At 41.6% G+C, this 14,136-nt stretch overlaps 2 protein-coding genes across 7 annotated transcripts in view; one reads left to right on the top strand and one right to left on the bottom strand.

Moving 5' to 3' along the window:
• Positions 1 to 9,266, top strand: part of Eml5 (echinoderm microtubule associated protein like 5) — a 247,615-nt gene extending 238,349 nt beyond the window's left edge. The window contains exons 33-42 of the mRNA XM_023719668.1: positions 632 to 840; positions 1,986 to 2,143; positions 4,300 to 4,414; positions 5,005 to 5,193; positions 5,355 to 5,527; positions 6,325 to 6,487; positions 7,153 to 7,256; positions 8,097 to 8,250; positions 8,799 to 8,899; positions 9,164 to 9,266. Coding sequence (XP_023575436.1) covers positions 632 to 840; positions 1,986 to 2,143; positions 4,300 to 4,414; positions 5,005 to 5,193; positions 5,355 to 5,527; positions 6,325 to 6,487; positions 7,153 to 7,256; positions 8,097 to 8,250; positions 8,799 to 8,899; positions 9,164 to 9,200 — 1,403 coding nt within the window. The 3' untranslated portion in view covers positions 9,201 to 9,266. The remainder of the gene's footprint in view (positions 1 to 631; positions 841 to 1,985; positions 2,144 to 4,299; positions 4,415 to 5,004; positions 5,194 to 5,354; positions 5,528 to 6,324; positions 6,488 to 7,152; positions 7,257 to 8,096; positions 8,251 to 8,798; positions 8,900 to 9,163) is intronic.
• A 3,334-nt stretch (positions 9,267 to 12,600) lies between these two features.
• Positions 12,601 to 14,136, bottom strand: part of Zc3h14 (zinc finger CCCH-type containing 14) — a 49,451-nt gene continuing 47,915 nt past the window's right edge. For 2 of the 6 annotated variants that reach the window (XM_023719670.1, XM_004635117.2), the window contains 2 exons: positions 13,645 to 13,751; positions 12,601 to 13,149 (listed from right to left, as the gene is read on the bottom strand). In XM_023719670.1, the coding sequence (XP_023575438.1) occupies positions 13,143 to 13,149; positions 13,645 to 13,751 (114 nt within the window). In that variant the 3' untranslated portion in view covers positions 12,601 to 13,142. The remainder of the gene's footprint in view (positions 13,150 to 13,644; positions 13,752 to 14,136) is intronic. The other 4 variants (XM_004635114.3, XM_004635120.3, XM_004635115.1 and 1 more) reach the window with 3 other exon arrangements.

Raw genomic sequence — 14,136 nt, 5'->3', positions numbered from 1 at the left:
TATATATATATGTAATCACACACTTGCACACATGGATAATGGTGTATTTAAAATGGTGAAGCCATTGTTCACCATAGCCCTACACAGAACATTCCACAGGGTTGGTGGTACAGTAGATGTTTCATTTTAAAAGCCCAGTGAAACAGCTCACTAAACATAAATTAACAAAAGCATTCATTTCAAAAATGCCTCATGGGCTGTGGCAGCTAAGAGACTCCACAGCAAAGGCCTCACTCATGTCTGGGTGTGGAAGCTGAGCTCTACGTGGCGAGCAAGCCGCAAGCAGGCTCAGTTCTGTTCTCTGGGTAAGAACAGAATGAGTGCTTGCAGGTTCCGGGTTACCATCCTTGCCTCAGCTCCTGGAGGCCGGGGGTCTGGTGTACTCTGTGAAGAGCCTCATGGCAGACAGCTTTCACCTTCGTAGGCCATTTAGTTTCTGTTAGCTGTTCAACTCTGCTCTTGTAGTTTGGATCAGCAAAACAACATATAAATAGATGTTCTAATAAAAATTTATGAATATCAAAGTAAGAGTCACTGGTATTTTTGTTTAGAAACAGTTCCTTTGCTAATACTTATTTGGTTGATTCTGCAGAGTGATAATAAAGATGAAGTGTTTGTATCTTCTGTTCAGGTGCCAAAATTGCCAGCAGAGGTGGGCACAACCAGCGTATTTTTGTAGCAGAATTCCGACCAGATTCAGATACCCAATTTGTGTCAGTGGGAGTAAAACACGTGAAATTCTGGACGCTGGCAGGACGGGCTCTTCTTAGCAAAAAGGGGCTGCTGAGCACACTGGAGGACGCCCGGATGCAGACCATGCTCGCCGTCGCTTTTGGTGCAGTATGTCTCCTACAATGTTATCTAGTGGTATTGCTTCACCTACTTTAACTTGTATTCCCTTAGATGAGGCACATTAGTGTCAGCATGGCACTGTCACCACGAGGCATCACATGTCCTGGTTTTGCACATACTTCATCATGCAAGCACCTGACACTTTGAGAAATTAGGGAGTGGGAAATTAATGAGAGATATATGAGACATTCTTTTCATTGGGACACTGATGTTCTCCAAGGCCTTCAGTAGTATCTGCACCTTAAGAACCCTAAAGTGTATCTTCCTTAACAGTTCCTCATGCATCTAAAAATTTGACAAAGTAAAACAAAGTTAAATCAAGAAGCATGATTTCACACATCTCAGTCGGACTTGGGCTTAGATTCCCTTTGCTTTCTCTGAGTCCCTGCTTGCATATATGTTGGAAGTGCACTAGGCCCACACCTCTTAACTCAGGGCAAGAAGGGGAGACAGAAAAAGACAGCAAAAAAAAAAAAGAGCGAGCAAGCCCCATCCCTGGCCACATTGCGTGTGTGCAAAAGCTCTCCTGCCTGCTCCAGCCCATGCTCCTGTGGTATATGACCTGTGTCTCCTCCCTTCAGTGTCACCACCCTGCCTTGGCTTCTCAAATCCTTTGATGCAATAGAAAAATGTAGTGAGATTTCCTTACTCAAGGGTCTATGTGAGAAGAAAATATCTGAAGAAAATTGGAAGTTTAGTATACTTAGGTTTTCAAGAACAAGGCCACTGAAAACGTTGATGTGTCACATTTCAGCCGAACATTTTGTGGATTCATCCTGTAAGACCAGTAGTTTGCTTCTGGAAGAAAAATCCACTCAGCTATGTCTTTCTATGCTTCATTCATCTGCTCATGTAAATGAACTTTCTTCTATTGTAAAATTCCCGTGTAGTTAACTGCCTGTTCCCAGTCAGCTTAATGTACAGGGTTACTCCAGCTGCTGAGTGACAGCCTTGGAAAACAAAAGGGCCCTGAGCAGGCGGGTTCCCTGATTTGGAGAGCTGCTCCCATCACGCCCCGCATGCGCTTGGTATCAGAGCGGACCTAGAGTTGCACGCGCATAGACAATTGTGTCTATTTGAAATCTCTGGACTTTTGATGAGTTTGTCTTCCCCCTTTCCCCACTCCTTTTCAGAATAACTTGACATTTACAGGTACCATCAGTGGTGACATCTGTGTGTGGAAAGCTCACATACTTTGTAGAGTTGTGGCCAGAGCTCACAACGGGCCAGTGTTTGCCATGTACACCACCCTGCGAGACGGGCTCATTGTGACTGGTGGCAAGGAAAGGCCGTGAGTCCTCTTTCTTCTGTAGCCCAAGTACTTGCGCATCTGTGCTGGGCCCGCAGTTTGCTGCTGGGTATTGCAGTGATGTCTGGGTTCCACAGCTGTTCTCCTTAACCTTCCTCCACACATGCACTCAGTACTGCCTGTTACTGCCTTCTCTGGATTCTCACTCCTGGTTTTAAATCACAATCAGTGGATTCGTTTGTTTGGTTTTGAGACTGGGACTCACTATGCAGCTTAGGTTGGCCTTGAGCTCCGTTCGTAGCCCAGGCTGGTCTTGAATTTGTAACGTTACTCGTGCCTCAGCCTAGAGTGCTGGGGTTACAGGCGTGTACCACCACACCCTCTTCATTGTTTTTTTCAACCTAAACTCCAATTGGAGTGGTGCTTCTTTTGTCATATAGCCAGGGATTGTCCTCCAGACTCCACATTTTCCTTGCTAGCCATGGTAATGCATGCCACTCAGCTAGTCTGAAGCAGGAGGATCTCAAGTTTAAGGCCAGAAGGGCAAGTTACGAAGACCTTGTCTCTAAATAGAATTTTAAAAAGAAATGGGGGATGTGGCTCAGAGGCAGTTTATCCATTAGGCATGAGGCCATGAGTTCAAGCACCGGTACATGAAAACAAAAGCTGATTTTCCTAATGCCTGTGCACCTGCTTCAGTGTTTGCTGAGTGACAGGGCACACGCAGCAGGATGACTACTACTAACCCAGACAACCTGTGTTGTTTTTCTTTTTCTTTTTTTTTTTTTTTTTTGCGGAAGCAGGGATTGAACTCAGGCCCTTGCACTTGCCAGGCAAGCACTTATTCTACTGAGTCATCTCCCCAGGCCCTAACCTGTGCTGTCTTTTTCAATGCTGAGATATACAGTGCACAGTGGCGTAAGAAAGCGACAAGAGGATGCTAGACAGACTTTTGCTTGAGGCAGACTTGTTCCATAAATTGCTTCATACAAGACCTCAAAATGTAAATATGACTGGGTGCTTTTCAGCCACTCCAGCAGTGACCACCCATGCTGTCAGCTCACAGCACAGTCTTCTGCACGTTGAAATGTGACACGTAAATGACTGCAACAAGTGAAAGGCAGCTGTGGGCCTTTTTCCCATCTAAGATAAGTGTTCTGGTACACAAGCATGTTCTCGCCTAAGACAAGGAGATTCATCTAACAAAATGAAGGACATTTTTTAGTTCTTTTAAGAGAAGGTCCTTAAATAAATAAAACAGAAGCCAAGCGTGGTGGTGCATACCTGTAATCTTAGCACTGAGGACGCTGGGGCAGAAAGACATGAGTTTGAGGCCAGTCTGGGCTACATAATGAGCTCAAAGCTAGCCTGAACTACAGAGCAAAACCTTGTCTCAAAAAAAAAAAAAAAAAAAGCAGGCTCTAATTTCTCATATCACTGGAATGCCTGCACTTCCCACATCACCTTGTTTTGTGGTCCCTACTCATCAGTAACCTAACCTGTCTCCGTAGGATAGTTTAGTCATGGTAGCAGAAACAGACTTTTCCTCAGTCCTACGGCCTGACCCCAGAAGCTGCACAGGGAGCTCCACCTCTAGCCCTTTTGGAGACTTAGCCTCACTGAGCCTCCCCAGGCCAGACTGGAGTTTACAGTCCTCCTGCCTCACCCTTCCAGAGCACAAGGGTGTCAGCTGTGTGCCACCACACCCTTAACAATGCTCTGTAGCTTAGCCTCTTAGAACCTCCTCTCACTCTGTATTTCAGTTATCCTTTTAATGTTAAAAATTGCTTTGTGTCTTTCCTTAAGTGTTTACTACAGGGTAACTTATGGTAAAGGTTAAATAAGATTATTCTTATGCCAAACTATTTCACAAAATAAAATTTAATGAAACTGATTGTTCTGTGATACAAAAACGGTCTGAAGATCAGATCACCAGCACAAGCACGTGCCTGGCAAATGCAAGGTCCCAAGTTCAATCCCCAGTACAAAAAAAAAAAAAAAATCAATGAGATGCAGAATATCCTGAAATTGCCACTGGAAGTTTAAGATAGTGTTATAAGTATCAGGGCTTTTAAAATATTCTGCTTATAACTCACTAAAATGTGGTCATATAATGAAATTTGTAGCAGTGGTCATATATATAATGAAATTTGTAGCAGTCAGTAATAAAACACTTCTTCGGGTTCGGTTTCTGTTAGGTCAAAGGAAGGAGGAGCAGTTAAGCTGTGGGACCAGGAGCTGCGGCGATGCCGCGCCTTCAGGCTCGAGACAGGACAAGCCACAGACTGCGTTCGCTCCGTGTGCAGAGGCAAAGTAAGACCGGCTAGGGCATGCCCTGTGCGGAGGAGATGGGGACATTTCTCCCAAGTCTGCCGCCCTGTAACTTAATAAAAAGTAATACAGAGCCATGGTCTGCTTGGCAGCTACTCTGCAGCTTCCACATTTGGTGTAAACCAAAGTCTTCTGTCTGCACTCCCTCGACCCCCTGTGCTTCCTCAACCTGCTAATTCAACTGTGGTAGACAGAACTGAAAATCCTCGCCAGTTAACTCATTTGATTGGAACAGCTGTTCTTAAACAAAAATTGTAAAAACTGTTACACATGTATGCTCTCGTATTAGTTAAGCATTGTGCATTTTCACTAAAAAACGAATTCCAGTTCTTACATCCTAATGCATTTATGCCCTTTAAAAAATCCTAAAGTTACCATAATCAAACTCTGATTATTGGTGAGCCCAGGTGCAGCCCAGTAGGTGTCCTCTGCATGAACTCTTACCATGCAGGCCAGCCCAGCGCTCACCCAGAAGCGTCCTGTGGCAACAGGACAGTGTGCATGAGCTAATCGTTTTAGAGCTTGTGAACTGCTGCATTACGGTGAAGATGTTGGTCCCACTTGTGTTTCAGGGCAAGATACTAGTTGGGACAAGAAATGCTGAAATAATTGAAGTTGGAGAGAAAAATGCAGTGTGTAATATTCTGGTTAGTGGTCATGTGGATGGACCGATCTGGGGTCTAGCAACGCACCCTTCCAGGGATTTCTGCCTCTCTGCTGCAGAAGATGGGACAGTGAGACTGTGGGATGTCGCTGATAAAGTAGGTATAGTTTGTAAAGAAATAAGTTTCAAAGAAAAAAAAAAGTAACTTTTCAATTCCTAGCACCTAAAGAACTTCTAGTTGAGAACTGGTAGGGGGCCGGCTTCCTTTGTAAGTACTACACGATGTAGTGGTCTGTGATTGTCTTGCTTCTTATGCAGAAAATGCTAAACAAAGTGAATTTGGGACATGCTGCGCGTACTGTGTGCTACAGCCCTGAAGGGGACATGGTGGCTATCGGAATGAAAAATGGAGAATTTATTATCTTACTGGTGAGCTCTCTAAAAATATGGGGAAAGAAGAGAGATCGACGGTGTGCAATCCATGACATCAGGTAAGCCAACAAATGTAACCAAACTTCTAATTTCTAATGAGTCAATGGCCCAGCTCACATTTGGAAACCCCTACCCATATGAGTTGTACACTGCCGCATGGCTGGCTGTATGCTCACTGTACTTGCTAAATAATAAGCCTACATGGGCATGAGCTACAGTGTTTTATAACACCACATATTAGGTAACGTTTGATGAGTATCACACTATGTATGTAGTGAATTCACTGGGCCAGGAACTATCTCAGCTAAAATAAAAGAGTTCGTTCCCCCAAAACCAGAGTTACCCACCCACGCAACACATCTCTTAGCCTCTTTCCCCTTGCTGCCTGGTACAAGACGCGCATTTCTGGCTCATTCGCTCAAACCAGTGCTCACTGAAAGAATATTTACTGTGTCCCAGAATCTGAATTAAACTTGTCATGAACTTTGTCCTTTTTAGTACTTAACAGTAGCTGCCATTTAGTGGGTTCTTTGTGGTCAGGAGAAAAAAATATTGAATCCGAAAACTGAGCCCTGTTCAGTACCACGTTTTTATAAGGGAAATCTCCATAGAACCTCACCAGCTAACAGTCTAACAATGGCTTCCCTCAGCCCCCAGCCCCAGAATGCGGGACTCTTGGGACATTCTCTAGCACCGCCTTGGTCCCACGCTGCCTCCCGTGACTTGAACGCAGTGCTTCACCAGCTTCCACCCTTCCATTTCACCCTAATAACCTGGCCTGCATTGTTTGCTATCTAAAGACCTTTGTTTCAGGTGAAAGAATCACAACTAACTTTATGTTTTGTTGTATACTCAGATTTAGTCCAGATTCCCGGTATCTGGCAGTGGGTTCTAGTGAGAACTCAGTCGATTTTTATGACCTAATGCTGGGCCCCACCCTTACCAGAATCAGCTACTGCAGAGATGTCCCCAGCTTTGTCATTCAGATGGACTTCTCCGCAGACAGCAGGTACCTTCAGGTACAGCACAAGCAGTCACACCTTTTCCCCAAGGGTCCTTCTTGCTCGTACGTGTTGTGTGAGTCCATTTAGATCTCTTGGCCCGCTTCTCCCAGTTCCACAGCTTCAGCTTCTGCCTGCAGTCTCTGCTTGTGCACTGATTCTGTAATCCTGCACTCTGGGGACAGCGAGTTAAGTTTCCTGGGGATTGAACCCTGGGCCTTTGCACTGAGCTACGTAGGTCCCTGTCCCTTTTTAAGGGTCTCACATTGCTCAGACTGGGCTTGAACTCCAATCCTCCTAGCTCCTATTCTTTTAAATTTTAACACAATGTGTATATGTTATAGATAGCATACAGTACAATAAAGTTAACTAAACGAAGCAAATTAATAATATATCCATCATCTCTGAACCTATTTTTGGGTTTTGTGTGACTCGCTAACACAAGTCCCTGTATTCCTCATGTTGTACGTCAGATCCTGAGCGGCCCGCATCCCCTCATGCAGCTCTGATCTACCCTGCTCCATTTCCTCTGCATTGAACCCATTCCCATACATCCTTGTATTTGCAGAGCTCTTTTGCGTTTCTTGTTAGACGTGTAACCATGTAGCAGTCTGCTAGCACTCTAAACCCCTGTGGGCTGTGCTCCACCTCACAGAATTCTTACCCTGTTCTACTATGATAAGGTCTCCAGTGGCTGCTATAAGCGACATGTTTATGAAGTGCCTTCTGGAAAACATCTTCTGGATCATGCTGCCATTGACAGGATTACTTGGGCTTCATGGACAAGGTAAACACTAACATTCAGAAAAAAAGAAATGGCTCTGCAGGTCAGGAAAGTTGGGAAAAACCTATTTCTAAGTTAGAGACATTCTCTAGGGAACAGTAATACAGTCCATGATTTTATTGAATTTTTTTTTTTTTTTTTTTTGTAACCAAGGATTGAACTCAGGCCCTTGTGATTTTATTAATGGTATCTGGAATTAAGAACAGTGTGTGTTCAGAGCTGGGACCCCTTCTGACTAAACATTTCCATCCCTTATCAGATTTCCAGACAAATTCTTTTTTTTTTTTTTTTTTTTTTGGTGGAACCGGGGATTGAACTCATATCCTGGCGTTTGCCCGTCAAGCGCTTTCCTACTGAGCCATCTCCCCGGCCCCTGACAATTTCTTACAATGCAAAGAAAACAAAGTTATGACCGATTCCCTGGCATTTCCCAGAACATGAAGTTTAGGAGCAGGCAATAAAAACACATTGGGTGTAGTTAAGAAATGTATTACTTAAAGGAATGCTACCTTCGAGTTGTTAGGAATGAAGCTTGTAAATGTGTTCAAATCCACTGACGCATGGCTATGAGTGCCATTGTTCAGTCAGTGGAAAATGCCATCAGAGTCCTACTGAGCACCACTTTTCATCTGAAAAATAATCCAGTCAGCTTCTATAAGAAAACTTTTATAAAGCCTTTAAGTTGTAACATTTTTTAAAGTGAGGGAATGAATAGCTAAAATTCAGACCTCTAACCTGCCTTATAATGTATTCGACGTATTGTAACCTGATTAGGGTAGAGACTGACAAATCAGTATGGTAAGCCTGCTAGCGTCTACTATGGTGGATTTGTCTTGTCTTTAGTATTTTAGGGGATGAAGTTATGGGAATCTGGTCCAGACACACCGAGAAAGCCGATGTCAACTGTGCCTGTGTATCTCATTCAGGAATCAGCCTGGTAACAGGAGATGACTTCGGCATGGTTAAATTATTTGACTTTCCATGTCCAGAAAAATTTGTAAGTTTATATACTGTTTTGCATTTTATAATCACATTCCTCCCTAGAGGTCTAAATATTACTTTTCTTTTTTTTGGGGGGGAGGGACTGAACTCAGGCCCTTGCACTTGCCAGGGAAGCGCTTATTCTACTAAGCCATCTCCCCGGCCCCATTAATTTTCTTATATTTAACATGTTTTATCCTAACTTGAAAAATACTGTCCTTTGAATTCGTATTTCAAAAAAGTAATTTTCAGTAAGAACTACTAAATACAAACCTCTCCCTCCAGCAATACTATCTTTGGAAAACTAATAAAGTTCTGGTAAATCTTTTTTACCAAATCATCAATCAGATTTTAAATGCTTTTCCTCAGAGAAAAATTTTCAGAGACCAAGAGACATGACTGCCCAACCCACCTGGTGCGTGTTAAGTGCAGCTCAATCCCCGCCTGTAGTTCCTCCTCCATTCTCTCCACAGCTCTGGTGGTAGAATAGCTCCTCACAGAAACTGTGGACCTTTGTGTGCATCAAATTCCCTGAGCTCTGTTACTTTTTTTTTTTTTTTTTAGGCAAAGCATAAGCGGTTCTTTGGTCATTCACCCCACGTGACAAACATCCGCTTTACCAGTGGCGATAGACATGTTATTAGTGCTGGAGGTGATGACTGCAGGTTAGTAGCTTTTGTAGCCCAAGAAAAGTAGACCTTTACTAGTTAGGAGATTTGAAACAGCACTTTCTATATAACCTGGCTAATGAACTTAGTGTTGTGAGAAGGTAACAATCAAATAGCTCCTTGGAGCCAAATATGCAAATAGAGGATAAGAGGATTTGTTAACAGGGGAAACTTATTTTATGTTTTGAAACCTAAAAAAAAAACAGTAAACTATTCTCAAAATCTAAACAATGTATTCAACTTCCTGCACTTTTTTTGCAGCTTATTTGTCTGGAAATGTGTACATATGCCTTACTAAAGGCTATGTGTGCTGAGCAGGCTACATAAATAAACTAAGAGCACTGAGAGACCACAATTCAGGAGAAAAAAACAACAAACTCTGCATGGAAAGTGGTGCTAACTGAAGACTGTAACAGGGAGAAGTGCCCAGGACAATCAAAACAGACTGCTAAGTTCAAAATGTTCGGGACATGCATTAACGTCCGCGATCCCTACACTGCCAGCTAACCAGGTTTCAAGGAAGAACTGAGGAACGCAAAGCTGCTTTATGGAGTACACGGCTACTGTGGCAGACCTGGGCGGAATGAAGGTGCAGAATCTCCCAAAACTTAAAAACTCAAGTTGGAGGGCTGGGGACAGAACTCGGTGGCGGAGTGCTTGCCTCCTAATGTGGGCAGCCTGGAATCCAACCCAGCACTACCTACCAAAAGAAAACATTTTTTGTTTAAAGTCCCAATTTGGAAAATCAAGCAAAACTTTGTTTTTAGCACTTATATTTTATTTTTAAGGTTCACCATCCAATGAAATATTTTATCTTTGCATTTCTACTAGGAAAAGGAAAAACTACCATCACAGTAAAGGATCAGGTTCCAAAAACACAAACATTTTCCATAGGAAAACAGCTTTCCTAGAGAACGTTTCTTAGCATTTATAAAATCCTGAGGATGATTGTTTTCCTTGCAGTTTGAGTTCAGGAGCAGACCCAGAGTTAATACATGAGTGACGGTCACATTTTCATTTCTGAGCTGTCAATCTGTTTATGTTGAGAACCCAAGTCTATAACTGAAATTATGACTATGACTAGCCTCACTAATGGGAAAGTAGTTTGATGCATGACCATCTCTAGCGGTGTACACTGCTTAAAGGTTTCAGATGGTAACAGTATATCACAGGAGAAGAATACTACATATAGACGTAGTCTGATACATAAACGTTTAACATATAAACCAGCAGTGAACTATGGAATGCACACCGCAGGGGGCTTTTTCTATCACTGAAAGCTCAGGAAGGTTCACCATCAGTGAAAATGCATTAAATTTACAAAACTATACAATTTAGTAATTCTTGGTATATAATTTGTACAGCTTTCTTTCTATTGGGAAAGTTTGTTTAGCTGTGTGCCACTCCATAGGCTAATTTCCAAAATGAATGAACCCAGGTTCATTTGAAAAATCTATCAAATAGAATTTGTTTTTAGTGGACTGAGGCAAAACTCTTAGATCCTTATTCCTCTTCCCTTTAAATGCTGCCAAAGATCTGTACTCATCGTTCAGGAATTTGCCCCCTAGCCTATATCTGTAGTTTCCCAAAGAGTGAAAATTATGTAGATTGATGTTTAAAAATATATTTTTCTAAGTGTGAAGAAGTTAAAAGATGCTTTACTGGTACTATATAAATTTTTTATTGTGTTACTCTCTGTAGCATAATAAAAATCCCTTGAGTTTCTGGAATGCCCAGTTTGGTCTGACAACACACAATACAACTCTAAAATATAGTTTCTATGGCCAACACTTTTAGGAATACTATAAACAGACAATTACTAATACCACATCCTAACCATTGACTGAACTTGATCAGTTTTAAAGCTGAATAGCTGTTGTCAGTGGGACTGATTAAGCCAGGAATCTTGAAACAAAGCTATGCATTCTTCACATCAAAGGAGTTAAATTAAGCTATATTTTAGAATACAGTAATATTAAATTTCTGCTCAGCATATTTTATAAAGTGGTAGTCAATGAATTAAAGGGGAAAATGTCCATGAACTACCCTCTCATAAAAAGCCCAAATTTCAGCGTGTTGTTTTAAATTTTCCATCTGGGTCAAGCTGGCTAACTTTTAGCTATGGAGAAATTTCAGTTTCAATGCAGGTAGTAACTATAATTTTAATATGTAGCCTATAGTTGGTTCCCTTGCATTTTATCCTTCATAATGGTCAACTTCTGTCAGCCTCAACCACCACTGTCATCAATATCATGACTGAAGGTCATACTGCTTTACTTGTCATATGACCGCCTTGTTGTGTTACCCAGCAACTAAGGTTAAGAGACAGGACAGAATTTTGCCATATACATATATACAAAACCTTAGGAAGAAATTTTGTTTTGCATGAAGTATCTAAGCTCCGGAATTAACAGCAGCAGGGTACAGGCTGTCCTCCCAGGCCCCACTGGTTGTACACGGATAAATGCATGCCAAAGCACACTACGCGCTGCAGCCCCCCACTTCATTACCACCAGCCATGCTTGTTCCCTTCCTCGTGGTGGTTCACTTTAGATCATTTTACTCAGCAAATGTTTTTAGGTTCAGTCAGCATTAGGCTGTCCATAAACCATAGCAACTGAAAGACAAACTCATTTACAGCCAGTGTCAAATAGTCAACAGACTCAGATTTTTAGTCTGTCAAAAAAAGGTGAACTAAACCACTAAAGCCCTTGTTACAATATAAACTGTTTAAAAAATAATGCTACATAGAAATTTCCAGAAATTTAAAAACAAATTTCTTCTGCAGAGATACGAAACGTCTCAACACTGGAATGAATGCCTTAAATTCAATGGAGTATGGGTAGCATGAAATGGAACTGTCATTTCCCTTAAGCCTCATGTGACATAGTCGCTTTATGCCGTGTGCGCTGTCTTTATTCTTTTGCCGTTTCAAGTCTTTCCTTTGGGACCACCATAGCCAAATGCAACTTATCAAAAGGTCCAGTGAGTAATTCTTGAACTGAAAGGCAGTGACCCCAAGAGAAGGTTGTCTTCACAATCATAAACATGGACTGTTACAGATCAGGGTTTAGTATCCATCCTTTGGATGTGTAACTAAGCAAGGAAATGAGTTTTCTGGTACAGTTCATTTGGTCCTGAAAAACGTTTGCGTCTTTATTATCCCTCTGTATTCCTCTTTACTAACCCACGTTTTAACCCTTTAATTTTTGAATACTCGTATATATAAATCTTTGAAATCAGTTATTTAATTCTAAAGCATCTGACACTTCTTGCCTTAACACTTTTAAAAACACAAAACTACATAACACAACAGGCCAAATTTCATTCTATTGTGCAGTTTACCCATCTGATCCGTGATTATAATTCTGCCATTTAAAATATACTAAAATCTAGTTATTTTCCAAAAATTATCTTCAGTAGTAACTAAGTATATTTTCCGTGGAATTACTTGTGAGAATGTTATTTTTCAGAATATGGGAATATATATGTACATTTATAATCTTGTGAGTTTGAAATCTCTTTTCTGGTATCTTATGTATATACTTGTAAAAAATTTTATATAATTTTGTGATAATGTAGTTTTCCCCTAAATTTAAAATGTATTACATTAATAGTAAATGAAAGCATTTTAAAGAACTGGTCCTGTCATGTCCACCTGTCACTGACCTGTCTCCATCCTGCACACCCGCCACTCTCTTCACAGAAGGCACAGAACTGAAGGGCAATTTTGCCAAAGTGGCACTCAAACTGAAATGCCTGTGTTATACTTTTCAGACGACATTCATTTAAAATATAAAAAGCACAACTTCAATGACTATTTAAAATACCCTCGGTGCTGCCAGCCCTGCTGCTGCAGACAGATCACAAGCATTAGCACATCTCTGGGAGAAGTGACAGCAGCCTCGGCTCCTGAGAATGACTCGGCTTCACTGGAGGCGCAGCCCTAGGCTGCAGCCCGTCATTCACAGGGGCGCACTGCAGAGAGGCTGGCTCTCACCCCGGGTACAGACACGCCTCTTTCCATACTAAAAACAAAACAACAAAACACCCAATGTCAAACCACTTAATAATAAACTTACAAACTTGAAAAATTAGACACTTCAGATAGGCAATAAACTTCATATTATGAAAGCATTGTATTCCAAGTTTCAAAGATTTGACAAGTTCTGTAGATTATCTTTCATCGGTAGGAAGAACCTTTCAAACTGCATGATCTTCTGCCAAGTAGGACTGGCTATCATTCGCTGAATAAACAGAACCAAAAATTTGTTTAAGTTAACTGTTTTGCATTCATAGGTACCATATATATACCTCCACTAAGAGGTGAGGACTTAAAACAACAAATACTGTTCATCAAATTACAATATAAATGCCAGATTTTATAGAAGAAATGAAGTATATACAAAGTAGTTAAAATCTGCAATTCAAAATATAGGCTGCATTAAAATATTCTAAGGCTTCCTTTTGAAAGCTGATATGATGAAGAATTGACTAGACACAAACAGCACACACATACATATTCCTGCTGGCCTGAGATGTCGTCTGCCTCATATGATCAGAAGTTAAAAGGTATGAGATGATTACTTAAAAAAAGTAATCACTGGATAAAGTTAAACAGACAAAAATAAGGAAGAAGTCTAACTTGCCCCAAATTTGTATGTCTACACATTTTTATAAGCATCTACATATTAGAAAAGTATCTGAAAATAACCACAGACAAAACTTATTTCAATCTTTACCTGGTTTGAGGTCGGATCCATTTCAAGGCATGTCTCGGTGGTACAGTAATGGTGGGATGATAAAATGCGCAGTCTGGTCTTGTACACTGAGTGTTAAATCTACAGTGCTGAAGAGAAACATCGGAGCTTCAACAGTGTTCCCAAGATGAACTCCTGCGAACCACCCCACCCTAACCAACACTAGCATGAGAGAGCTCACAACATCCACATTGATGCTGCTGAAGCTTAAGAAGTGAACGTTCCCTGAAGACACAAAGCCCTGAAGAATCCCAGCAAGTGAAACCCTAAGGCAGACAGCATACAACACAGACCACTGCTGCCCACACTTCACAGTACCCTCACTGCCCCAGAAACGGCCCCCGTTTCTCCAGTGGGGGCTCTGAGGACTAGGTAAGCGCTCTGCCCCTGAGCTGTGTCCCTTCCCCATAAAAATCTTTCACATGCAGGAGTCAGTTTCACGCTGCTTATTTCAGCAATCACCCTGGACAGCCA

This window comes from Octodon degus, unplaced genomic scaffold (assembly GCF_000260255.1).
Source record: "Octodon degus isolate 3935 unplaced genomic scaffold, OctDeg1.0 scaffold00070, whole genome shotgun sequence".
In the NCBI taxonomy this organism is placed as follows: domain Eukaryota; kingdom Metazoa; phylum Chordata; class Mammalia; order Rodentia; family Octodontidae; genus Octodon; species Octodon degus.
This window is presented reverse-complemented; position numbering and strand designations above follow the sequence as displayed.